This window comes from Cicer arietinum, chromosome 5 (genome assembly GCF_000331145.2).
Source record: "Cicer arietinum cultivar CDC Frontier isolate Library 1 chromosome 5, Cicar.CDCFrontier_v2.0, whole genome shotgun sequence".
Lineage (NCBI taxonomy): Eukaryota > Viridiplantae > Streptophyta > Magnoliopsida > Fabales > Fabaceae > Cicer > Cicer arietinum.
The window spans coordinates 58,905,630-58,933,533 of NC_021164.2; the positions used below are offsets into that span (position 1 = coordinate 58,905,630).

General features: G+C 31.6%; 5 protein-coding genes across 6 annotated transcripts in view; 4 read left to right on the forward strand and 1 right to left on the reverse strand.

Moving 5' to 3' along the window:
- The first annotated feature begins 6 nt into the window (after nt 1-6).
- Nucleotides 7-2,489, forward strand: LOC101497619 (ATP-dependent RNA helicase DEAH13-like). Its single transcript, XM_004500512.4, has 3 exons — nt 7-46; nt 219-1,758; nt 1,969-2,489. The coding sequence occupies exons 1-2, from the start codon at nt 32-34 to the stop codon at nt 1,740-1,742; spliced, it is 1,539 nt and encodes a 512-aa protein (XP_004500569.3). The 5' UTR covers nt 7-31; the 3' UTR covers nt 1,743-1,758; nt 1,969-2,489.
- A 7,940-nt stretch (nt 2,490-10,429) lies between these two features.
- On the forward strand, nt 10,430-15,383 carry LOC101497755 (GDSL esterase/lipase CPRD49-like). 2 transcript variants are annotated; one of them, XM_027334330.2, is made up of 7 exons: nt 10,430-10,590; nt 10,669-10,813; nt 11,966-12,043; nt 12,832-12,972; nt 13,510-13,586; nt 13,691-13,840; nt 14,905-15,383. In XM_027334330.2, the coding sequence occupies exons 2-7, from the start codon at nt 10,703-10,705 to the stop codon at nt 15,116-15,118; spliced, it is 771 nt and encodes a 256-aa protein (XP_027190131.1). In that variant the 5' UTR covers nt 10,430-10,590; nt 10,669-10,702; the 3' UTR covers nt 15,119-15,383. The 2 variants fall into 2 exon arrangements, with proteins under 2 accessions (XP_027190131.1, XP_004500485.1); XM_004500428.4 differs by having other exon boundaries at nt 10,430-10,813.
- A 1,971-nt stretch (nt 15,384-17,354) lies between these two features.
- LOC101498078 (DNA replication complex GINS protein PSF3-like) lies at nt 17,355-21,380 on the forward strand. The gene is made up of 7 exons (XM_004500429.4): nt 17,355-17,641; nt 18,783-18,882; nt 19,142-19,210; nt 19,319-19,419; nt 19,896-19,988; nt 20,688-20,827; nt 20,950-21,380. The coding sequence occupies exons 2-7, from the start codon at nt 18,838-18,840 to the stop codon at nt 21,057-21,059; spliced, it is 558 nt and encodes a 185-aa protein (XP_004500486.1). The 5' UTR covers nt 17,355-17,641; nt 18,783-18,837; the 3' UTR covers nt 21,060-21,380.
- A 2,266-nt stretch (nt 21,381-23,646) lies between these two features.
- Nucleotides 23,647-24,576, forward strand: LOC101498412 (protein EARLY FLOWERING 4). The gene has a single exon (XM_004500430.4). It carries the CDS (start codon nt 23,775-23,777, stop codon nt 24,168-24,170), a length of 396 nt encoding a protein of 131 aa, XP_004500487.1. The 5' UTR covers nt 23,647-23,774; the 3' UTR covers nt 24,171-24,576.
- Nucleotides 24,577-25,232: 656 nt separating this feature from the next.
- The window catches only part of LOC101498752 (peptidyl-prolyl cis-trans isomerase CYP19-4-like), a 4,130-nt gene continuing 1,458 nt past the window's right edge, over nt 25,233-27,904 (reverse strand). The window contains exons 3-7 of the mRNA XM_004500431.4: nt 26,676-26,723; nt 26,544-26,567; nt 26,209-26,391; nt 26,053-26,128; nt 25,233-25,804 (exon numbers count right to left, since the gene is read on the reverse strand). Coding sequence (XP_004500488.1) covers nt 25,666-25,804; nt 26,053-26,128; nt 26,209-26,391; nt 26,544-26,567; nt 26,676-26,723 — 470 coding nt within the window. The 3' untranslated portion in view covers nt 25,233-25,665. The remainder of the gene's footprint in view (nt 25,805-26,052; nt 26,129-26,208; nt 26,392-26,543; nt 26,568-26,675; nt 26,724-27,904) is intronic.

The following is a 27,904-nucleotide window of genomic DNA, read 5'->3' on the forward strand; positions in this document are numbered from 1 at the left end:
TGTTCATGGTGTTGTCATTCTCTTGAAATCCATGCATATTAAGAAGGTAGGTTTGATATTTTCATTTTACTTCCGAGTTTTTATTTTTCATTTACTTGTTTATATTGGCTGCTATCATTTACTGGAAAAGAAGGGAGTAGGTGTTCGGAGTTCTGCTATATATCATTAACAGTTAATCTAAAATATTTCTTTACTTATTAGTATTATTGCTCATCCAGGTCGCGAACTTCCCATTTCCTACTTCTCTTAAGGCTGCTTCCCTGCTTGAAGCTGAGAATTGCTTGAAAGCTCTTGAAGCACTTGATTGCAAGGATGAACTAACAGTTTTGGGAAAAGCCATGGCTCATTATCCTTTGAGTCCTCGTCATTCTAGAATGATCCTCACTGTTATTAAAAATACAAGCCACAGGCATAAATGTAATCAAAGTCTGCTTTTGGCATATGCTGTTGCAGCTGCTGCAGCATTGAGTTTGTCAAATCCTTTTGTAATGGAATACGAAGGAAATGATAGCAGCAGAGATTCAGAGATGACTGAGAAATCTAGCATGGGAGGCAATGATAAGGACATTGATAAAAAAGAAAAGACAAGGAGAAAGAAACTAAAAGAAGCATCTAAAGTTGCACGAGAAAAATTTCGAGTTGTTACCAGTGATGCCCTAGCCATAGCATATGCCCTGCAGTGTTTTGAACAAGCACAAAAGTCACTGCAATTTTGTGAGGATAATGCGTTGCATTTTAAAACTATGGACGAAATGTCCAAACTTAGACAGCAACTACTTAAACTGGTCTTTTATCAGAGTGATAGAGGTGGTTTTGAGCAAGAATACTCATGGACTCATGGAACACTAGGGGATGTGGAAAATGCTTGGCGAGTTTCTTCTGCACACTATCCTCTCTCTCTGGTCGAGGAAAGGCTCATCTGTCAAGCAATATGTGCGGGCTGGGCAGATAGGGTTGCTAAACGGATTACAACTTCTTCTAGGGCCACTGATGGAGATATGATTTCTCGTGCCGGAAGGTATCAATCATGCATGGTCGATGAAAGTATTTTCCTTCATCGTTGGTCATCAGTCTCAACTGTACGCCCTGAGTTTTTGGTTTACAATGAACTATTAGAGACAAAAAGACCAAACAAAGAAGGGGTGACGAGTGCGAAGAGAGCATACATGCATGGAGTGACAAGGGTGGAACCAGCATGGCTAGTTGAGCAGGCCGGGTCTTCGTGCATTTTCTCTCCACCCCTGACGGATCCAAGACCTTTTTATGACGTGCAGGCTGACCAAGTAAAATGTTGGGTCATCCCAACCTTTGGGCGCTTTTGTTGGGAGCTTCCAAAGCATTCATTACCCATTAGCAATGATGAGCATCGGGTGCAGGTGTTCGCCTATGCTTTACTTGAAGGTCAGGTGTGTCCGTGTTTAAAATCTGTTCGAAAGTACATGTCAGCCCCTCCTGAAAGTATTTTGAGGAGAGAAGCTTTTGGTCAAAAAAGGGTGGGAAATCTTTTTAGCAAGTTAAAGAGCAAGTCGATTGATAGCTCTGCCACATTAAGAATGGCGTGGAAGGAGAATCCAAGAGAACTATTTTCAGAAATTTTGGATTGGTTTCAGCAGGGCTTTCACAAGCACTTTGAAGAGCTATGGTTACAAATGCTTGGCGAAGTGCTTCGGGAGACTCAAGAACACCCTCAGTGTAAAAGTTTTAAAAAAAAGTTGAAAGGAAAATCTAAATCACTGCGATGATTGCTCCACAGTATAGGTAAAACTGCATATCAAGCTCTTACATTTGGTTGTTTTCATAATTAAGGCCATGTTTAGAGTAGTTTCTAGAGCTTCTTATTCGAAACAAGTTTATGATTCTTCAAAGTCCTTATAAAGTTGTAGAAGTTAAACTTCTAAAAAATTGAGATACTGCACATGCTTATTATTATTGAATGCTCTAGCTCTAACCAAAACATCCCATTGACAGTTTGAAGAAACGACCTCCCAAGTCAACTTTAACATAGCTTCTTTATCAGTGGATTTGAGTGAACAAAGACCGAGACCACCTTCAGAGAAAGGAGTACAAATTTTGTCCCATGCAACCGTGACAATCTTTCTGGAATCGATATCTCCTGTCCGAACAAAGTTTGCAGCTAATGAACCAGTGTCAATTTTACCAAAGAAATCGACCTCGGAAAGCATATCACAGATGACATACTTGATTAATCTGATCCTGCCCATCATGGATAACGTAGACCCTTTCCAAACAGCCAACTTTTAAATATTTTAGAAATCCATATTTGACTCCTTTGATATTTTTTTAGTTCATGATATTCAAACTCAATACCTTGGTTATTTTATATCATTAGGGGAACCAATTTCCTGGTAGATATTTGATGTATAATTCATAATGCCTTTTCCTCCTAAACTCCTAACAAGAGTAACTTTCCTTCATTCTGTTATCTATGTTTTGCACATGGCTTATAAAATGGACAAAATTTAAGTGCATTTGCTTATGTGTTTTTGGTGATGTTCTTGGCTTAAAGTATTCGGAAGTACCCATGTTTTCCTCAATTCTTTAATTTTTTCAAAGTTTGTCTTTATAAATTCTCCATAATTTTTAATGACTTTTAGAGAAGTTTGGAAGGAGGAAACTTCTGTTTTCTTTCTTTCACTAAATTAGAACAAGTAGTGAGGGTATAATTTTGTTGGGATACCCAATCCCCCAAACTAGAAACAAGCATCACATGGTAACAAAATTCTCATGCCATGTGCTCGTTTCAATATTGTGACAAATTCTAGGTACCAATCAATAAATTTGTTTTACTATGTAAGAGGGGACACATTTTGACATTTTGAAAGAGGGGTCTCATAGAATTCGTAGGTAACATGAAAAATGGATATTACATCACATAGTGTTAAATGTGTGATATAGAATAATGTTGTGCCAGAGTTTCCCTGAATGCTAACTAGTTAGTTATACACACACATCTACCGCGTTAACAATCCAGCAAATTCGAATATAATATATGAATTTCATTCAGCAATGAATAAATATTAAATGCTCAACTAACATAATATGGTTGGTGGTAAATAAATGAATCCCATGGTTAGATATTCAAATTCAGTTTGTGTTAGTTTTTGAAATTCGGAGAAAAACCTTTTTGAAAACAATTATGTCACCGAAAATATTACTGGGTTGAGTTGCGGACTAAGTCGCTCTCTTTAAGACGTTTCGAGGCACTGGCCAAAATTGTGCAACGCAGACTATCAACCACAATGTCCACAGTATAAAACAGCTCAGATACTCTGTATCGAAATTCTACTGCAGTGTAGAATTTCGTTCTAGAATTACACCCTCAATATGGCAGTCTTACGACTGACACTCAAATATGGCACGAAGGCCACTCGAAAGAAAGAGAAGAAACCCTCAATATGGCAGTCTTACGACTGACACTCAAATATGGCACGAAGGCCACTCGAAAGAAAGAGAAGAAACAGTAAGAAGGGGGAGAAGTGAGAAAAGCCTCAGATACAGAGAACTTTTTGTGTGATTTTCCAACTGAGGAGAACCCTCTATTTATAGAGGAATTTCGCAACTGGATCTGAGAGAATCATGGATCATCAGAACGTGCGCTCCAAGTAGTGGCCCTCAGAAACGTGTGCTCCAAACTTAGGGATTTGACTCTGACTTTTGACCGGACACAAGGGAGACGTGAGACTAAAGATTAGGGTTTTGACCGGGTAAAAATAGACGCACGAGGAAGATTGGATCAGATATGACTCGGTGGAGGGCAATTACGTAATTAACGTTTCAATTAGAGATAAAATGCAAGCAATCAGTTAATTAAAATTGATTAATTAATTTTTCATGCATAAAATAATAATACATAGCCATAGCCAAAGCCGGGCCTACAGACGGCGGCGCGCACGCGTGTGTGGTGGTCAATATTGCTTGCGTTCTCCCTCCTTCACAAAATTGGGGTGCCCCTTGGAGCCCTCCCCAAGTTCATTACCTCCACCTTATATACCCTACTAGTGTGTGGTATCTCTCAAATGTGAGACTTCTCAATTTTTTCAATTCACAACAACACTAGCTCTCATAAATGTCATCATTATTTCCAATAAACTCTCATTAAAACATCATCATTTCCAACAGTTTGTTAAAAAGGCATTGATTGGAGAAAATGTAATTTTTTTTTCAAGTGTTGGTTGAATTATAAAATCTTTTTTATTTTAGACGTGAGTTAAATCTTGACTACATAACTATACATGGATGATCAAGATTAAGACATAATTATATATGAATGGTCAAAATTAAGACACAATCATACATGAATGATCAAAATTAAGAAAAAAATGTGACTTTTTTAAATAATCATGTTCACTTAAATAATTTTTAATTATGATCATCAATGTATAGTTGTATGGTCAAAATTTAACTATCTCACAATCTCATTGTAAAATCCATTTGATATGTTCCCTGTATGTATGCATAATATTTAATGTGGCACAACTATATTCTTGAACCGTCTAATTTCAATTAACAAACAAGATTGATTAAATTTGATTTAGTGTATATGTAATCAAAATCTTCTTATCTCAAATCTATCACGATATTTTTTACTGCATATTATTATATTAACAAGGATTTTGAAATTGCAAAACTAAAAAGATTTGGTTTAATTTCATTTTGGTTCTTTATTTTTTTAGTAATCCACTAATTTGGTCTCTCTATTTTAAAATTAGACAGTTTTGGTCATTTTTTTTGTATTTTTTAATTTGAAAAATATATTATATTTTAAATAACATGACATATCATCTTGTGGTGTAGAATTAAATTAGTACATTAATTATTTATATAATATTAATTAAATTAAAAAAATAAGTAATTTCATAAGTTGAAATTGAAAAATTTTAGAAATTTTTATTGTAAGTTTATAGGTATTAATTATTCAAAATTTTAATATAACCTGTCAAATTATTTAAAATACATCACATCATAATTTTTAAATTAAAAGATTCAAGAAAAGAAACAAAATTGTTTGAATTTAAAATAAGAGAACAATTAAGCCAAAAAATATATAATATATTAAATTTAAATAATTATTTATTATATCGAACGTGAAAGAAAGAATAGCTTTTATATATATATGGATATGCATCATAAAATCACATTAACTTTATGTGAGAAAGGGCAGATCTTCTCCTGGGAACAAAAAATTGAGGTGATTATGAGGTAAGAACAAATGGCCTATATATTTCTCCATAGTGCTTAATAATAGTAGGGTTTTGAAGGCAATTTTGTTAGCAATTGAGCAAACAATATCCGCCGTAATAAGTGGAATGTTGTTTGAGTGAGACGCATGTGCCTTTGCTATGGGCCTTGGCCCAGCCGGTAACATTGTATTGTATGTCAACAATTGCCTTAAGATTGTGATATTTACTAAATGTCAGCTATGTTTGGTGAACTCCCCTCACAAACATGTTAGGTACTGATAAATTCGATAACCTAACTCCTACCAATTTTATCTTTTAATTCAACTGTTCATTCATTCATTACACTCTCGTACCTACTCAATATTTCCTAGAAAAGTTGTTCTCAATCAACCATTCATTTTATTATTTTTAAATAAAGTTGTTCATCAACACTATATGCATTTATGTAGCATTTTTATATAGCCGAAGATAATGTACAAGTACCATCAGTTTTTATTTTCTTCTACCTACACGGTTTCCTAATATCTACAACTTCTATATATCTTATCGGCCCCAATGCATTCATTATTATGTTGGGCATCGTGATAATGCTTTTTCTTCACTTTTTTATTTATCACATCAGATTAATATGGTTCCTTTAATATGGATCCAAATAAGAGTCTAAAGGTGGGGTGTGTTAGTTTTTAAAAGGTATAGCTGTATTCATTTTTTTTAATACTACCTAAGAATTTATCAAAATAAAAAGATGTTGCAACATTGATATACTCTTTTTTTTTGTTGTTGTCAAAATTGATATATACTCCGAGTACACATATAACAAACAATGTCCATTTGGTTCCTCCCTTTCCCTATTTGTTCCAACCCACCCACAAATTGTGAGAAGATTAAATCAACCATTTCCACATTGTTGGACAAAGTAAAATTAGTTGTTCCTCGTAACTTGACGTGGATTTGAGTACTTCCATATGATATTATGATCTAACCAAGTAATTTCTCTATATATAGTAGCAAATAAAATGAAAAAATAAACACAAAAGATAGATTAGATTGAGGAGATGGAGAATGCACCATAATCAAATATGATTGATAAATTAATGAGATATCGTTACAATGGTAAAGAAGTCATCGATAAGATTTAAAAAATTTATAATTCAAAAATTCAAAAAGTCATCGATAAGATTTAAAAAAGTTCTAATTCAAGATCTCAAAAGAAGACCTAGCTCACTAGGTTACAAACACATATTTATAATAAGACTATATATAAATCTAAATTAGTCATAGTGACACAATTCTCTAGACTGCTTACATTATACTTTTATAAAATAAACTGAATGTAAGGTAGTAAAGGATCTTCATTGACATCAACATAATTTAAATTAAACTACTACAATTTTAAATTAAAGCAAACTAAAAATTATTATAAACCAAATTAAAATAAATAAAAATTCATTCTAATTTATTAAAATATGGATCATCTTCATGCGTTTAAGGCCATTATCATTCTCTCATTCTTGAAGAAATTCAACCACAAAATTAAGCTCCATTATATTGTACAAATCCAAATAAACCACGAGTTCATCATATCTACGGGAGTCAAATGAAAATTTGGAAAAGTCACCAAATGTGATAAGTCGATGAAACACAATTTTATCTTGAATAATTAACATCTTATCACATTTATGGTCAAGGTAATAAATTATAAAGATGGAGACAGTTATACCTTTTGAAGTTGATATTCATGACCATATTTACCGTCTATGGAATGAAATTGGTGGCAAACAATAAATTATTTTGTATTTGCAAAGACTTCAAAGCAAATTAAGTATGATGGACATTTTTTTCATCACAAACAAATCGTGACTCAATAATTTTCTTGCAATCATCCTTTTATGGAACTTTTGACCAATCACCTTCAAGCACTAACACCATTTCATTTATATCACTCTCTTGTTTAAAGAGACTTTCAATGTTACCATAATCTTTCTCTTCACTTTCAAAGTCAATATATTAATGACATTCCTCCTTTAGAGACATTTCTTCAAGCACTGACGCAAGAGAATTATCAAAGTTAGACAAATAGTTAGCGTCAATTTTTTGCTCTTTGCCTCTCAAATATTTTTCATCTTTCTCTTTCTTTTCTTTGATTTTCTTTTTCTCTCGCAAGCCTAACTTTTCTACTTTTCTTGCCGTTTTTATATATCCATTTTTATAAGGATATTTCACATACTTCGGATCCAATACAAAATCTATAATATATATTATTCATATGATATACTTCTCTTTTTTTCTCGATCCTCCTTTTTATGTTCTTTTTTGTCTTTTCTCTTTTGCATACTTCTTATGCTCCCTCCCAAAATCTCTTTGCCTCCTCACTTTTTCTCTATCTCTCATTTCATATATATCTTCTTTATTTTTCACTATATCTCCTTTCATACCTCATTTCCTTCTCGTCATAGTATTCTTTCGTTTTCTTTAATCTCATCTAATCGCATACCTCATTTCCTTTTCATTATAACCTCTATATCTTCTTTCTTTCTTAATTTCAAACTCATCTTCAATTTGAGATGATCTTCCATGACGAGATATCTCTTACAAGCTCTTTTCTCAAGGTATTCATTTGTCATTTGAGTATTCTAAATTTTTGTAAAATAACCCATAAGAGAAGTGAGTATATGAGAAGGGGAGTTTGATTTAGTTCCACTCATGATTTCAACAACAACAAATCAACAAGTTTCACAATAATCAAGCAAATAACAAGAACAAATTAAGAAAATAAAAATAAGGCCCTCAATACTCACTAAATATTTACATTCAATAAATATATCACTCGTGTATATCACTCAACGGTAACTTTTTTCAATGATGTGCTTCTTGCATTTTCCCACTCAAACTCCTCTTTTAAGTTCTTAAAAAAACCCAAAGCAAGAATCTAAATCAAAGAATCCAAACATAATGTAACAAGTCCACAAAAGTTATCAACACAAGAATTTCAAGAAGGAAAACTCTAAGACAAAACTAAGGGAATTTAAAATAACAAAGAAGAAAAACTAAGTAAATTAAGACACTCAAATAGATTATCAAATAAATAAGAAAGATAAAAACTTGCAAATATGCGAGTGACGAATATGTTGGAAGCAAAGTACTAAGATAAAAAATTGCAATGCATAAGAAAATATATATTGATGTATCAAAGTGAACTAATTATGTCATTTTTTTTTAAAATTATTTTTATGTTTATATAAATGCCTTTTTTCAACAAGTGCTTTCGTGCAAAATTATTTTTTCGAATAACTTATAGTTTTAGTTTTTTCTCTGCATATTTGAATTCTTCTTTTTCTAATCAATTTAGTCTTTTGAATTTCTTGAATCGGGCATATATGAAGGAAATAACATCAAAAACAAGTTTACAAGTGAAATTTTGGATTAAATAATTGCAAATAAAGAAGATGGTGAAACGAAGTCCATATTTTTCTCTCACTCGAAAACAACAACTAAGGAATCAAAAGTTCACTAAAATAACAACAAGTAATCTCCCAAATAAACCTTGATACACATGTTATATAAATAACAAATAACTCAAGATTAAACAAGGTTTCGAATAAAATGCAATAAAATGAAACTAAATTTCAAATATCTCACAAACACAAAATACTAGAATATAAATTAACGACAAAGATCACAACTTGATGACAAGTTGTGAATACCAAATGTTGTGGATTTAAATGTTTTCACATGAGATTGAAGATTTAACCAAATGATTTCTTCACATGAAGTAACAAATAAAAAGGGGACAATGAACAAAAATGAATTAAGTTGAGATGATTGATTAGCCAATCAGGAATCGTCACAACGGTGAAAAAAAAAACCATGAATAAGATATAAGCAAGTTATAATCTAATAGCTTACAGGAGACCTAACTCACTCAACATCCTCATTAGAGAAATTCTATTTCATTTCAAACTTGTCTTAATGCATATTTTTAGTAAGACTATCTCTAAATCTAAATGAGTCACAAGTGACACATGTCTGAAGTTACATCATATTTTTCTAAAATAAACTAAAACTAAGAAATTAAAGTATCTTCATTTATATATGACATCAACTAAATTTAGATTAAAACTATTATAATTTCAAATTAAAGCAAATTAAGAATGATCATAAACTAAATTAAAATAAATAAAATTCATCATAATTTATTAAAATTTAAATTATTTTCATACTCTTTAACTCCTTATCACAACTCAATTTTAAATGACAAGGATCTAAGCCAATAACTCCGTTTTTATATATATATATATATATATATGTGTGTGTGTGTGTGTGCGCGCGCGCGCGTGTGCGTGTGCGTAAGCGTGTGCGTGCTTGCGGGCGTGTGTGCGTGTGTGCGTGCGTGTGTAAGTGATGAAAGAATAAACAAACAAATTAATTATTAAAATTGTAATGTCAGTCAAATTAGTAATTAAATTTTGTACGAATGGAGAAATACTTATCTAAAATAGTAAAGTGTTAGTTAAAATAGTCATGGTAAAATTTTTTATAGTTAAGGAATATGATATGAAACACTAATTGAATGTATAGTCTTACTACATTAATCTCACATCATAATATTGACAAATTTTTCTATAAAATTTATGTCTTTCACATGCTATATGTTCAAGGCTAGTCCATGCATAATTATTGACAATATTGTTTCTAAAATGATCAAATTTTATAGGCAAATCTATTCCCGATAAATAATTATTCTTGGACCGTTGTGAATATTTATGTTAGGGAATATTCATTTTCCTTTAACTTTTTGTATTCCGTAATATCTATAACCTCTATGACTATGACTAAAGACTTTTCTCCAATAATTTTTTGTTTTAAGTCTTATCTGAACTTACAAATACAATTAAATTGGAATTATATAAAAAAATAATACAATTTTTTTTTCTTTTCTTTTTCTCCCTTATCTCTATTTTGCTGTAGCTTTGATTAATTTCATAACATCAATTAAGGAGGAGTCAGTTGAAGGACTGCTTTTACTGTTCATCAAGAAACTTACATTGATATTGTAAGATACAAATTTGTGAGCTCAACGGATACTAAAATGCAAATTTTCCAATTCGTAAAATTTAAAGATCAATCTATCTACTAAGTCATAATAAGATGGGTCGCAAGGACAATAATTGTGGAAGTAAATATTTTTACATAATCGACAATGACAACGACTTAATTAATAAAAACATGTAAAAGAAAAAAGAGCATAATAAAGCGAACCTTTTGGCGTGTACTAAGGCGGGTCATCATAATTCCTAACTAATCAACTAAAGTGTGTTGATTGTGTCGAATTGGTACTTTTGGTTGATCCTCCAGAAGCTTAGGAATTCGTTTGGCGCGGCGTATTTTGGTCTTTTCCTTTATCTCTGTGTTGTTGTACGTATATATCCTTGTTAGTTTTAACCCTTCAACTACTCATCACACGCAGAAAGAGAAAGAGAAAGAGAAAGAGAAAGAGAGAGATGGTTGCACCCGCGAGACCTCAGTTCGTTCTCTTTGGATCCTCCATCGTTCAGCTAAGTTACAGCCATACCGGTTGGGGTTCCTTTCTTTCCGACATTTACTCTCGCAAGGTACTCATTTCAATACTCTTCAATTTCACTTATTTTCATTCATTTATTCTCTTCATCTCTTATTTATATCTACCAATTCTTCATTTTCAAATGTTCTGTGTTTTTATCTTTTAATCCGAATCACATCACGCATATAAACATAAATAAGTTGAGGACTTGATGTCACAATTAAATATTCCTTCTTCTATTTCAATGCCTTAATTCATGTTTTATTCGCATTGTACGCTATACCATAATTATACCGTGTGGTATACCATTACTTTGGGCTATGTTTGAGAAAATGGGGAAAAATGAAAAAATGTTCATGGAAGAATATAATTTAAAAAAGAAATGATATTTGTGGCTTAATGTGTAGTAATTTTGAAAATATTTGGGAGAATAACCGGAGGTTATGAAACATTGACACAAACACGTTACACATGTAATAATTTTAAAAGAAAGAAATGATTGAATGTAACTCCATGTGTTAGTGTCAAGTCGGTGCTGTCCACATGGCGCGAGGTCAATCAGAAGTGTTGGTGCTACATAGCTAGTAAGGTCCTCAGAAGATACAATAGGCGCTTCTCAAGGAAGCAATTGATGTTGGGTTGAATTTGAATTCCCAGCGAGTCTCGATGCTCACACTGACCTAGTTCTTTTTGGGACAAAATAGTAATGATCGCGTTCTTTCTTAAATCTTATCTTCATTTTTTTGTCTATTTGTATAAATTTTTCAAAACACACAAGTGAATTTGAACAAGCATACTTCAGTGTAACGCCATGATTGATTTTCTTACAAGTATTGTTGCTTCTATTGGCTATATGACAAAATATCCCCTCAATTATTGATTTTATCTATGAATATGGAAAAAGAAAACCATCAACAACTGAATAAATTATTCTATTATTTTAAGTTCCAATTTCTTTCAATATTATATTTTATCCTTCCTCATGTTCTCCTAAAAGATGCACAAAATGATTGCTAAGTAGGAAGACTGCGCAAATACTGCATTCGTGCACTTTCATTTCATAACTGTGTGTGTGTAAAGTAGAATCCAAATACTGCATCCTTATCATGTTTTTTCCCCCTTTTTTGTTTCTCTTCCTCAAATAGAAATATTAAGGAGGATGTTCATCTGTTATGTTATGCTGATGCAAATGCACTTGTTTTAGGCAGACATATTGTTAAGAGGATACTATGGATGGAACTCGCGACGTGCCCTTGAAGTCCTCGAACAAGTTTTCCCAAAGGTATTGTACCTCACTAGGCAGATAACTGGACTATCATATCTACAAATAAAGTGATTCCTTTTGCGTAGCTTGATTTCTTCATTATAGCTGATTGATGTAGTTTGTGGCTTAACATGATTTATTGGTGGAAAGTGCAGTTTCTTAAAATGATATATTCCATTAATCCCTTCTTTTTGTATTTTGATATCTTAAGAGAACTCTTGCTTACTTGATACTCTCTCAATTCATTATTAATTAATTCTTCTTGAAAAAAACTTAGTTGATTACTGTAATGGAATTGGTAAATCCTAAATCCCCAAGGGGAAAATAAAAATAGAAAAGAAAAAAAAAACATGAAACTAACCAAGAGGCAAGAGCAAAACCTTGTATTTCCACCCAACAATTGCCTAATAAAATGAAAGTCCGCTGAAATTCGGAAGACACAATTTTAAGGAACTTTTCTCTAACCAATCAAGTTTTCTATCTGTAGAGGCTGGACTAGGACCCATACTGACGTTCAGTTACTGAACAATTAGTAAATCTTCCCCTGGTTGCATATACACTTATTCTAATAATGGTCAGAAGTGTTCCATTGTATAGGATTTATATTTTAAATATGCATAGGATTAAGAACTCTATATAGGCCCCTGTTTGTTTAAGTTCATGCAGGCTAATGTTTGACACATGGATATGAAATTTTTCTGTTATTGTACAGCTCATGTATTTTACATTCTATCTCTCTTAGATTTTCATGTGATCGCATTTCAACAATATCCTGCCTGCAACATAATTTTTATCCTACTTCCCAGGATGCTGCTACACAGCCTTCTCTTGTGATAGTATACTTTGGAGGTAATGATTCCATGGGTCCTCATTCATCTGGTCTAGGCCCTCATGTGCCTCTTCAAGAATATATTGCAAACATGAGAAAGATTTTGGTTCATATTCAGGTACTTCTGCTCTGTTAATCACCTGGTTCTTTCTCCATTATTGTCCTTTACCAAGCATTGTAGACAGATATCTTCACTTTCAGTATTGGACACTTCAATGACAAACATAATGTAACTCATTTGAACTTAGACCTTCCATTACACTGTCGTATGCCTTGCCTTACCCAAGTTCTCCAATACTGTTTCCTTGCGCATAATAAAATAGTGCACTCAATAATGAAACATGGTGTGCTTGAGTTCATTATATTCATTTATAGTTTTATACGAAACAACATATTCAAAAACCTTTGTTCATAAACTATAGACATAATATGTGGATTATTGTGTTCATCAAACGGCAACAAGCCAAACAAATGAGGGAAATCAGGAATAGTGAAAAATGATGTGTTGCAGTGATCAGTGGCAGCAAGTAGTATTTCCTTAATAATGAAGAAACATTTATCTTAAATATGATGATTTTTTTACTACATTTATGATCACATTTTCATTTGCACAGTAAAACTATAATTCATTATTTAATGAGAATATTGAATGTAGAGCCTCTCAGAAAATACGCGTATCATTGTTCTCAGCTGTCCTCCTGTCAATGAGGAAAAAGTGCGTGGAAACACTAGGTAACCTGAACATATTTTTCTTTTACATTTTCATCTCTGTAATTGTATTTAGATAACATACTAAAATTCTAATCACATAATTTTGATTTTCCTTTCTTAATCAGTTCAATTTTTAGTGAGCTGGTAAGAACAAATGATTTATGCGGAAGCTATTCAGATGCTTGTATAAAGCTATGCCAGGAACTGGGTGTGAAAGTCATTGATCTTTTTAATGCATTGCAAAGTAAAGATGACTGGGAGAATGCTTGTTTTACGTAAGCATCTTGACCTCTTTCTTTATCAATCAATTTTTCTCTCCAAATACCAGGAAATATCAAGTGACATATTGCAATGTAATTGTTCAATATCCAAATCCTTCCCTAGCTTTTCTCAAGTATCTTGTTCTTTCATGATGCTTTATTTGCTAGAAGGTCTAAGCACACAATCTTCCATCCTAAATGCATGTTGACTGATTCAATCTTTTGATTAATTTAAACCTGGATTAGTCACTTTCTTGAAGTTATAATGTATTCCCCCTATTCCTTTTTACTTGTCACTTTTGTAGAAAAATTTTGTTCTTATTTACTTGTCATTTTCAAAGTTCAATGTAATATTAGTAATTACTTTGTCAATAATATCCTTAATTATTTATTGCAAAGATAGAAATAGTGGAATGAGATAATAAATAGTTTAGGTTGTTATTGGAAAAAGACAATTTTATTAAAAGTAACAAAGTTTATTAATTTTCTTGGTATGTGTAAATAAACTTAAAACATCAACGAAAAAGTAACGGATAGAGTATATGTTATTCTCCTCTCCACCCTCACTGGATCTGTACATCCGTAAAATGTAATTTGTTTTGATTCTTGAAAGATTTGATTAACCTAACTTGGTCCTAGAAGATAAGTGATAGTATTATTGTAGTTCCCTGAAAGTTGGAGAGTGGCATCAATTTAGTTCTCCAAGTATACTGATAGCAATTTATTTCTTCTACAAGTGTCATTTCATCTACATAACCAACCCTTTTTGGTGGGAAAAACCTCCGGGCCCCAGAAAGATGATTTTCAGGTTACTTTCAATGATGATAGGATACTAAATTGATTTACATATATTTTAAGATTGTTGCTTTTTCTGATGTTTATATGTTGTTATCTTCATCTCTTTTGCAATAGAAAGTGTTGGCTTTTTTTTTTTCCCTGATTTTTTGTGAGATATATTAAAGAACAGCCCTTTTAGTGTCACATAATGTGATATAACTTGTAAAAGAAAATGATGTAAAATGATAAATCTTCCTAAAGTATCTTTAATCTGTTCTCAATTTCAATGAATTATTATGCAGTGATGGTGTCCATTTGGCCGCCGAGGGAAGCAAAATTGTGGTGAAAGAGATACTGAAAGTACTTAAGGAGGCTGATTGGAAGCCATGCCTCCACTGGAAGTCCATGCACACTGAATTTTCAGAAGATTCACCATATGATCTTGTTGCTGCTGACGGCCAAAAAACACTGAATCCTTCTGAGTGGACTTTTCACAGAGAGATTCAGTGGGATTAGGATATTGAGTTATCAACCTTATATTAGCAGTTTCCTTATTTACGTTTTGTTAAAAAAATATTGATTTGTTAAAAGGTGACAAAATTGTCATTCATAAAGTTTGTAATTTTCTGATTTAATTGAAATTTAGCTGATATAGAGTAGAATATAGTCCTATACTTCCGTAGCTATATGCAAATTTCATCATGTCTTTGTCGTTCAAGGAATTTCTAAAATCAGTGTAATAAGTTATATCTTTATGGACAAATATTAGTTTTTAGTTTTATGTTAATATTTTAGTTATCTGTACTATAAATATATCATATAACCGAGTTGGAACTCTAACTCTTATTCTGAATAAATCAACGTGAAAGTTATACTACTCCTGAGAGGTAATGCACAACTTGTCAAATCTCGTTAACAAATCGTTGTCTAGTTATACATATTTAGCACTCTTATTACTTTATTTACATTTAGGTCGCAAGTTGCAACAATTTAAGTTTTTTAAAAGAAAACAAAAAACATTAATTAGAATGGTTAAATATGTTTGTGATGAATTTTATAGAGATTAAAAAATGTGATATCCTTTAGTTGGTAAAAGACCATGGAGACATTTGATATATCGTGACAAAGCTCGATTTCATAATTTTTTATACTTAATGTGATACGAGGTTGTTGAGCTGAGAGCACCAAACAAGCCTACAACATGGAATGAGATCCGTATAAGGCAGCTATGTAAATATATGAATTTGGATCCTCTTATGTGGTGAATCAAACATGAGAGCATCATGTTCATCATCTCACAATTTTTTTTTTAATTCTTAAACAATCGCTTTTTGTTAGCATGACTCTTTACTTAATATTGTCAAGTTGTTGTTTATAACCAAATTTCAATAGGATTAAAGACATGCTACACGACATGATAGATAAATGACAGGTAGAGTGTGTTTTTGGAGAAATTGAAAATCACTTTAAAGACCCGCTACGTCCATCCAATTCTCAACTTGTAGCTTTTGAAATTTATGGTGACAATTCATTTTGGAATGAGAGATTGAATATTTAAATGTGGAATCAATTGGGTTATAAGGAATCTTCATTTAGGTTTATTGTACAACTAGCATAAGTAGAAGTATCAGTACCTTCACTTGTCAAAGGAAGAACAATAAAAGATCAAAATTGAGTGGTGTAATATTTTATAAATAGACTAAAAGATAATAGATAAATGAAATTAAATTTTATTTTAAAAATTAACATGATTTTTTATGGTATTTAAATAATATTCTATAAAATTCACTTTATAAAATATTTTTAAATAGTTCAAAATTTTATGTTGGTCAATATATTTAAATTGTAAAAAATGCTAACAAATTTATAATTTTAATGTAAAATACAAAATTTAATAAATCATTATTAAAAAAATTAAATATAACCTGTATTTACTTAACTATTTTAATACGATAGATTTTAAAGCTTTTTTTGTATATAGTATGATTTTTTTAGTTAAATAGACTAAAAATAAATATTTATTTTGTCTATTAAAAATATTTTAATTTGAGTTTGATGTAGTCATTCATTTATGGAAATTTACTTACAAAAAGAAGTATTTCATAAAAGAAGACACTTCTCTTTTATTTAAATAAGTGACTCTACATGTATTTACTTTTTCTTGTGGTTTTTCAGGATTTTGTCGTCTTAATGTGATGTTATTTTACTAATCACCTTGGTGTGATGGTGTTTTAATTTTTCATCTTTTTGTGATTTTTGTTTAATTCAGATTGACATGTCAACTTCAATCTAGTGCAAATTCAATCATTAACTCTAACATTTCAACGTTACAATTTCGAAAACATAAAATATTCAAAACATTTCAATATTTTTTCGTAATCATAGTTTTTGTTATATTTATATATTTTTTGTTGTTTTATGGTAAAATCACAAATTTATCATTTTCAATATTAACATCTTTAAATTGTATTATGTTTTGTTGATGTAATCTCTCCTAATTTGAATTTATGAATATTATTTTTTTTCTTGAAAAAAATACTACAGCAGGTGTATTGGTAAAATTGGAGTGCTAATAGCGGTGATCTATCTATGTTTTGCCCGTTTTCAGAACGGATCACGAAAACATTCATTTTTCTTCCGGTTCAGAAAAAAACACTAGAAAAAAAAAAAAAAGCGGCGCAGTTTTTACTTTACTGACCAAAAAAGATGGCGCCGAATTAAAAACAAAAATAGATGGCGCCAATTTTGAAACAAGTAAACCCTAATTTTCTTCCCCAACATTCCCGATCCGTTCAAAGTCGAAGCCACGAATTGAATTACGCAAGTTTTCAAATTGAAGACAAGATCATTCCTTCTTCTTCATGTCCTAGTAAATTATATACTTTCTACCTATTAGCGATTTCGGAAAATTCAGATAAAATATTACCGAATTATACTCCACATCATCAAATCCTAGTGAACCACACCACAACCGGTAGAAGGGAAGAGATTTCACTTTCGTTTCAGCTCTGAATGCTTCAGAATTTGTCACTATTTGAGGTAAGGGACTCTAAACTATAAACCCATTTGTTGAATGTTTTTATTTTTCCAATTCCCATTGCTGAATGTTACTGGAAACACGAAAATTTCTCTATGTAGCCATTGTTGTGTCTGTATTATCGAGGTAAAGAACTGAACATGAAAAGGGGGAAAGTAAAAATGGGGGTTGGTTTGGTAGAGTACTAACTGAAGATGATTAGGAAGTGTGTATTTGGTTGTCAGGATTATGTGATTCTCTGATTTTATTTTGGTCAGGTTGATGGTGTGTAAAATTACAACCTCTTATCCTTTGTTTGAAAGCTACCTGGTCGAAAATCAAGATAACATTTGGACCAAGTTCATTGTATAAAGCTTTATCATTAATTACATATTGACTTATCAATAAGGGATTGGGTTCAGGGTTACACTTACTCATTCACGGAGATTTCTGGTCTGTTTCACGGACTAGGTGTTTGGCTGGCTTCATTTGGTATTGGTGTTTCAAAATATAACAGAGGAGGTTTTGTGGTTGAAAAATGTTATGTCGTAGTGTTTGTGTTGGTATAAAGTCAACTATGTTTGGTGACAGAAATTTCGATTGCAATTTGCTTTGTATTACTATAATTCTGGAGGTCGTCAAGCTTGTTGATGTACTTGATTGATTGCTTTGCAACATTTCTTCTTATATCTGAAGCAGAAATCCATTATAGCTTGTGCTAAGATTGACTATGTATCCTGAATTTACTTCATATGCTGAATCTTTGTTGAGAAAATATCATACAACTTTCTGTGCTTTATCAAAATAATGCTTTTAATGTTTCCTAAGAGTTTGTTTAGCTGGAATTGCTTGATTACATAGTTTTTTAGAACATGTGTAGTAACCAATGCTGCCCGTGCAAATGCACGGCTAGTTTGCTAGTTTGCTTTCTATCTTATTGGTCTCAATGCTTGCGATTTTAAATTTCATCATAATGGAACTGCTAACAACAGATGCTGTTACAGAATGTTTAATAAAATATTAAAGACAGTGACTGAAGTTCTCTGTATAGAACAGCTTCAAATTTTCTTTGCTGATTTATTTTTGGTACCTTTATTATTTGATTAAGGAAACTAAACATTTTTTGAATGTATAGTTTTATGCTCAAAATTCCTTTATCTGCAGAGTGCCCTTTCGATGAGTTAAAAGAAAGCGTAAGAGCAACAAGCTAGAGGATAGGATGGCAAGTTACTATGATATTGATGATATTTTGGTGGAGGAAGAGGCAAGCTTCAGACTCTTTAATTTGTTTAATTATTTGCTTCTAGTTGATACATGTCATATTTAATAATGGATGGTCATTTTCGGATAATTGATTTTGTAAATGAAATTTTTTCTACAGTAGTTAGCCTCATGATATATGGTTGGTGTTTTTTGGCTGTTTCTAGTTCATATCAGATTCTATTTGTTGTGTTAACAATGACAATATAGAATGCAATCTAAATTTCTTGTCCTAATTCTACTTTTTTGTTATGTTGTCACAGATTGTGTCTGTTATATTTCAGAAGGCAGCATCTGGAGTGGGAATAGATCCCAGTTCTGAGACAGACTTCGTAAGAGTCATTGACACTGTATTTTATGTTTTTCAGAGGGGAAAAATTGCTGATGGTGGAAGTGGAACTTAATGATTTCACCTGACATTTAGAATGTTTGATTTTCAGATTGAAGCGGGTTCAAAAGTTGAACTGCCTTTTTGGCTTGCTCATGAGTTACAGTTGAGACAAGCAGTATCTGTCAATGTTCCCCCTTGTTTCAATCAAAAGTAATTATCATTTTATGTGGGTTTGCAACTTATAGGTGCACTCTATTATATAATTGAGCATGTCATGACATTAATAATGGGTTATTAGTGTCATTTTTAACAATTAGGACTTCGGAAGCACAATTTCATTTCTTCTACACCTAAAATGATTTTGCCGACCAATCTAGTTACGTGTTTTTTAACTAAAATCTTGTTAAGTGTTAACTCTTGTTTTTTAGGGCCTTAGTTAGAATTGGAGCCATTTTTTTTTCTTTAACCTCATTTTTCCATGGAACCGAGGATAGCAAAAAGTTACTATTTGTCAATTTGCTGCTTTCATGAAAGTTATAAACCTGTGAAGGCATATGCATGCGAATCTGCATCAGCACTCACATCTAAATGTACAACAGTAATGTTGATAGCCTGATGATGTTTATATTTCTTATTTTTTTTAAATTTTAATTTATTATCTTATGGTTGATGGTTCTTATTTTCAGAACAAGACTAGAGATCCAAGCTGATTGTGCATGTGTGGATCTGAGGTCCAGATGTCCTTACTTTTATGAATTTGGTTGCAAGATAGCACCCATGTAAGTCTATCTTTTCTTATCTGAAAGAGTTTTCTGTGCCTCTTAGTCTTTAATTTGATTCTTATTTGAAAAAAAAAATTAATACAGTATTAATTTTTTCTTGGAAGACAGTACATGGCTGTCATGTTTCATCATGCTTCTTATCTAGATAGGCCTAGGAATCTCAATATTTTGTTATTACATGGTTATACAGAGCATCTCATTCAAAAATTAAACCCTTATTGCTGCACATTCTAGAGTTAACCCACGAAAAAAAAAGTTACACGACAAAATGTTGAATTTTTTTCCAATTGGCGCTTTGGACGAGTCTTTCTTAAAAAATTTGGCAACATGTTCAGTTGCTCAGTCTGCCCCCCCGGCCAAAACAATATTATGTCCCACCTTTAAAGCGCTAGCATATCTAGAGAAATTAAAAGTTTCCGTAAACAAACTTAATTTAGACCATTCTTAGTTGGCACACGGCACAACATCTGAATATGTTGTATGTTGACTTTTGAAGAGCAACTCCATATGCCACCTTTGTCATGTATATACATTGCAAATGCCAATATTATAACAAAGTGCATATTTGTTTCTTTTCACTTTTCGATTATATAAATTGGAGGTGTCCAATTTTAGTTACAGCATAATTAACATATACTACTATGCAGTTGTACTTAAGTTGTCCTCCTTTGTGAATTTATTTCTCATTTATGGCAGAGTTGGCGATAGGACCATCGGATTTCTGTTGTTGTCTGCATTTAAGAATAGGTACAAGGAGGTCCTCACGAAGGCACACACTGCAACAATTGCCGTTGGATCCAAATTTTGGACTATTCTAACAAAAGAAGAGATCAATTGTGAGACTTGTTTTACTTGCTAAATGAAACATGCCTATCATCTTCACTTATGTGGTAGATCATTTTCCTTCCCATGCAAGGAACTGTTCAATTAATTAATTTTTTCTATTTTTTTTGGGTAGTATATGAGACAGCTCAATCCGCAATGGCATCCTTCAAGAAGTGGCGAATGGGGGGGGCCAGATTTCAGATAGCTTCTATTCTTGGAAGAAAGAGAAAACCAACTGAATAGTTGCTTTCTAATTTATTAGAAATCTGTTTAAGTCGTGTTAGACTGCAAATTGCAAGATGTTAAGAATGGACTAAAATATCAAGTTACTGACGTTAACCTTGTACACTTAATACAATATATGTGTTGCATTGCAATCTTAAATAATTGCTTTAAGATTATGAATACGAGGAATTTGACCTCTTAAGAGCCCAGATACAAGTTTTCTTGACAATTGATCTTTGTGTGGGCATTGGGTTTGTTGTGTAATGTAACACTAAAGCCAGATAAATAAAACAAGTTCTGGCAGTTGATTTTTCCAAATTACGCTAATTTTGTGTTTTATCTGTTGTGCCTATTCTGTCACTTGGGGTATTGTATTACATTTCATTTATTTGGATTTATTTATTATTTTTGAATGGATAAAATATGGTATTAATTTCTAAGTCTGAAAATTTAAGTCTTTAAGCCACAAACAGCTTGATTACAATTCTATAATTGAGTTTAGTTTTTACTATTCTATTGATTTTTTTAATGCTAGTGCTACAAGATCAGAAGAAGTAATTGAAAACAAAAATAATTAGCTAGATGTTTCTACTGCTGGGAGCAAGGAAAAAATTTCGAGTAGTTATATGTATTAGGATTAGTTGTTTTTTTTTAACAAACCATTTGGCTCTATAAAAAATAGACCAAAGCATATTGATTAATTTATCATTAAAAATAATTATTTTTAAAATAAATTAGAGATTAATTTCTATACATACAGGTGTAAGATATTTTTACACGTGCAACTAATCAAAATATGTCAAATAAATATTTAAAAATATATTTTAGCAATTAACTTAAAAAGTTCTCGTTAAATTATGACAAATCATACGATTGATTTTATAACTAGTTACGACAAATGTCAAACATTATTAATAATACAATAATAGTTGTGAAAGTGTAAAAACTCTATATAAATTAAATTCAAAAAATAACTACATAATTGTAGGCAAACAAAAAATTGTATTTAAAAGATAAACTTTCCCAAACATACAAGTAATTCAGCCTATTTAGTTAGTATCTACTAAAGGAACATATTCAGCCTAGATATTTTAGTTAAAATTGAATCTAGTCTGCCAGAACTTGAATCTAGTCTGAGTCAATCAATCATATTCGCATATAAGAATCTATCACCAGAACTTGTACAATTTTTGGCCTTTTTGTTGTTGAAAGGTAGTATATATTCTTCTCCATCTAGTGATGGAAATTTAATAAAACTTTTTGTTTGGGAGTAGAAGGGTTTTCGGAGGAGGAAAAGAATCAAAACATCAACCACTTAAGATATTTTGAAGATATTTTCTAAGTATTCACATCTAAACCAAGCTAAATAAAACTATAGTTTGATTCAGAAAAAATGAAAACGATATAAAATCAAATTTTATTGAATGTTTTTAGATATCTTGTGTGAAATAAAATTTTTGATTAATTTTTAAAAGCCAAATTAAACTCAATTACATGTATAAATTTTATTAATTAGTTATTTATTCTATAAATAAAGAGAAATACTTTATTTAATTTGTATTAATACTTCATTTTTTTAATAATATTTATTAGTTCAAATATAATATTTCGTATGCTAAAAAAATTAATTGATATAATATAAATATACAAATATATATCAATAAAAATCAAATGAATAGATGAATATCAACATTAAATTTAATTAGATCAATTTTTTTAAGGAGGAATCCAAATTAAGCTGCATAATAATTGAAGGAAGATGAATCGTTGACTCTAATAATAATTTTGAGAAGAGTTAATCTGCTTAATGTCTTATTATAAATGATGAATTTCATTAATCAAACAATTGAATCAAAATTTATATTTGAATAAATTAATTCCACAAAGTTTTATAAAATTCTAAACCCATTTGATCATACTTTAAATAATTTTAAATGAATATATATATATATATTAAATTTTAAAAAATATAAGTAAATATTATTAATTATATTATATTATTATAAATTTCATATTTATATAAAATTTTATGTGTTTAACTATTAATATATTATGATAATAATTAACTATTGATTTAATTATATTTATTGTTTACCACGAGTAATTAGATAACTTTTTCACTAGAGATTGACATCAAATTGCAAATATACCTTGTTATAGTAAAAAAAAAAAATTAAAATAAATTCAAAAGATGAAACTTAAAAATTTAACTTATTAAATCTAAAATATGATTAAATTTATTTCTCGATGATATATCATTCGATTATTAATAATTTAATATAATAGTATTAAAAATATTAATTTTGAAATGAACAGTAAAAATCTCCCTACTACAATGAGATATTTTGTTAGTGGCAGAGAGTATCCGCATCCACCAAGGCAACACCACGGTTCTTTATGTCCTCGTGGCATTGCACTTTTCACTTTTAGCCTCCGTATCCATCCCTTAGATATTTTCGTCTCAAATGTCAATACTACCCCTTACATAGACAACAAATGGATCAATGATATATATCTTTTTATACTAAAAAGTAAAGTTCATTTTAAATAATTTAATATAGCAAATGTTTTAGAAAATCTCACCATGGTTTCTCTTCTATATATATAGTAATTACCTAGCCACATTTCTACACAACACAACCAAAAAAGAAATCCAAATATCCGAACAAACAAAAAAGACATGACGGTTTTTGCCGAACATAACTAAACTTGTCTTTTTTTTCTTTTCTTCACATGACCACACTTTATTCACCCTCCTCCGCCGCAGAATCCACCATGGAAGACACCTCTAACCACCACCACCGGTCGAAGAAGAACAAGCTCCGCCGCCGTCCCCCAACCACCGGAGATTCTGACTTGGAGGAAGCAGAGGACGGCGATCCCGAGGTGTGGGCGACACTGAACAAGAGTTTCCGGCAGGTGCAGTCGGTGCTTGACCGGAACAGGGCAATAATTCAACAGGTGAACGAGAATCAACAATCTAGAATGGCAGATAACATGGTAAAAAACGTGTCTTTGATTCAAGAACTTAATGGAAACATTTCAAAGGTTGCTTCTTTGTATTCCGATCTTAATTCTGATTTCACTGGTATTTGTCAACAACGTTCTTCTCATACACGTGCCAAATAACAAGATCTATTGTTGTTGTTGTTGTTGAAGTGTTGAACAATTGTGATGGTAGTTTTGAGGTTTTGTTTTGTCATCATGTCAATTGTCAATAAGGACGATGAAGGCGAAGCAATATTGTATCGTCCCTCTTGGATTTCTACTTCTAGTTACTCCCCTGGTTGAGAGAGTTGGATCATCAAAAGTTGATGTATTTAGTCTAAATTGTTTGACTCAAATTTCTCTTATGATCCAAGGGAGTAATAATTAACATATATAGAATATGAGGTGTCTATGATGTTTTCTTCTTTTTTATTGATGGTCTCTTGTGTTGTGTCTCCTTGTTGTAGAATAAGTTTTTCTTATTCTACCTCAAATTGTTGTTGTTGGTGTACTTGAGAATCAATAATAAACTAGTATTTCTAAATCATTTTGTGCTATCTTTGTTTATTGTTAGGATGATAATGCTAGAAATTTTATCAATCTTGTTACGGCCACATTAGTCATCTTTCTATTGCATGCCCATTTTTTATACAGGATGTTAGGACTTGGGAGCGACAAACTAACTAAGTAACTAACACTGTTTACTGTTTATTTGAATTGATTATTGACATAAACACTCGTGAAACTCTTTAGGAGAATTTATAGAAATATGTTTTTAACTTATTTTCATAAACTCTCAATGATAACATATGAAAACAATTTATAATTTATAGAATAACAAGTTGACTTTATTTTAATTTTTGTTATAAAAATAACTTATTTATAAGCACTTATGCTATAAGAACTTAATAACTTGTTTATTCAATCTGGGTTCAAGTGCCTAAACACTTGTACAAAAAAGTATTTACAAAACTAACCGTAAGTTTTTTAAACAATAATAATTTCTTAAAAATTAAGTTAATTTCTCTATAAGCTCATAAGGACTTGTTTGTAAGTAAATAATAACCACAAACTAATTAGTAAGCTAGAAATATTCTAAGTTCTAAACTGGGTCTTAATGGTGTATAATATAACACTCTGCAATGCAACATCATATTTATGCACAATCTGGATAATTATGGTCTCTTGCTTTTTCACAGGACATAGAGAAAGAGAAGAACCTTTTATATTTATTTCAGTGTGCTCTATTGGTACATGGGATTCAAAATGACTAGCAGAGGACATGAATCATGATATGATGCACTTGAATAAATAGTTTATTCTTGTATCCATCACGAAAGATACAAAAATAATCTTGAAATTCAGAGGATAGCACTCTTCACTCTGATTTCTATTGTTAATGATTCCGATCTTAAGCAATCCCTAAAATTCCCTTCCTCTTTAGCAAGGCTATTATTGTACACAAGCAAAACATGAAATAAAATACAGCCTTAAGTTACACGAATTCGAACTTTTAGTCATCAAATTCTGTTCATTTACTAAATGATAAAGTATACACAAGGAATTTGCGAACCATAGAAAAAACTGACTAGTTACCATAGTAGAATCAGTCTCAACTTATATATTAAACCATATATCATGAAGTTAATTCGCCACTGTCTAACACAATAACCTTACGTTTGGGAGAGCCACTTTCACTTCCTTCTGCTTCAATCTTGTACAAAACATCCATACCAGAAAGTACCTTGCCAAATACAACATGGCGTCCGTCCAGCCTATGAAAAAACATATGGAAGCATGTTAGTTAGGTTGTGAGATTTGAGAAAAACCTCGACAACAAATGATTAAAAATTGGTCTGTTTAGAACTGTTCTGTTGAAAAATTTCTATATTGGGAAGTATATGTAAAGTTCAGCCTTCTCTCATTTACATTTAAGATAAAGTTCATTCTTAACAATACTTGAAAGGAAAATGAACCTTTCCAAGAGTATACAGAACAAGTAGCAAAAGTAAATTATAGTTACCAGGTGGTTTTTACTGTCGTTATGAAAAACTGGGAGCCATTGGTGTCTTGGCCGGAATTTGCCATCGATAAGTATCCTGACAAGCATTCAAGGGTGAAAAAGGTGAAATAATGTAAATGCACGGACGTTATCAGTGACAAAAGCACATAATCTCACCTGGCCCAGAATGCTTCACCTTGAAGTTTTCATCAGCAAACTTATCACCAAAGATTGATTCTCCACCTCTTCCATCACCAAAGGTGAAATCACCCCCTTGTACCATGAAGCTTGGTATTATCCTATGGAATGTGCTCCCTTTATAATGAAGAGCCTTCCCACTTCTTCCTACCCCTTTCTCTCCTGAAATGTGATGCTGTTCAATTTGTAGTATTTACTACCTAGAAATTTTCAAGATTGATCCTTACTTATCACCAAATTAAGGGAAAAACTATCGTAAATCATAAATATTGTTCCAATTTTAACGTTGAATATGGAAGGTATAGCAAAGCTACCTGTACAAAGCGCGCGGAAGTTTTCTGCACAAAAGGGTTGTTAAGATTTTAGTAACCAAACATCCACATGGAATCAATATCTGTCTATATAAACATTGTCAACATATATTCATATACTGTAGCATGGCATACCTGCAGTTTTTGGTACTGTGGTCCCAAAAAGTCCCATGACTATGCGACCTGATGCAAGAAACGTCCTTTTTTAGTGTTTTGAGTAACCAGCTTGAGTATCATGATGCAATGGCATGATAATATAATGACATGATATGCATTATTTTCATAACTTTCTATGAACCAATCGTAGAAATACTAAAATCCCGCTCGGCCTTCTTCACAAGTAGTGGAAATTATGTGAGACATGCAGCCAAAATGGCAGCACAAGTTTCTCTTAAGCAAGTCAATTATTATTTTCTAGTGCCAACAGAACCCTAAAAGAGTTTGTTTCAGAGGGCTTTTTAGAGGGGAAAAGAGGGAAGGTAAAAGATTATGATAGATCAATCAATTGTTGCGAGTTTCTTTCCCTCCCCTGCATATTTCCCCCAAACTCTTCATTTTCCCTCCCAACTCACAAACAATGCAAAGAAACATGTTAGGAGCATGTGCGGTGTGCCTGTGTCATATAAATCATTCTCCATAAAGCTGGCAGCTTGGCCATACGTTATTTGGATTGGCGATGGATCACCCATTATTGCTTCCCATTTGCCGTGATTTTGTTGAAGCTCCAAAGTTTAGCTTTTGCACTACTGTGATTATGTCAAATTCACCGTTAATGCAGCTTGACCATATAAAGGTTCGCATTAGTCTCTACACTGCTTTGAATACACAGGAATCTATTTTCTACTTCCCATGTAGGTTGGAAAAAACACTCACTCAGTCTTAAAATGACACAAACCCCATAGCCATCATCTTCAACCCTATTTCAGATTAAAATTATCCTTTTATCCCTTCTATCAATCTACACACTCACAAATTACAAGTTTTGCATATTTCCTTGAAGAGTACCTCATGGCACAAATCACCTTCTTAAATCAATGTGTGATACTGATAAGTAAAGCTAATGCATCTAAAACTAAAACCCCTTCTTACACGTAATTTTCGAGTAAACCATCATTTTAGTCTCTAAAAGTATAGGACGATGTCACTTTAATCCACAACTCAGCCAAAATTCCAAATTAGTCACAGAATTATCAAAACATCAGTCAATTTAGTCTTAGATATTACAACGGTCATGGACTATTTTGACAACAAGTTTTATCTTTCAAAAACTTTTTATGATAGTATGTTGTATCTTCGAGAGATTATTTTGATGATTCAATTGATTTGAGTTTTTGGCTGAGTGAGAGACCAAATTGACGACGCTC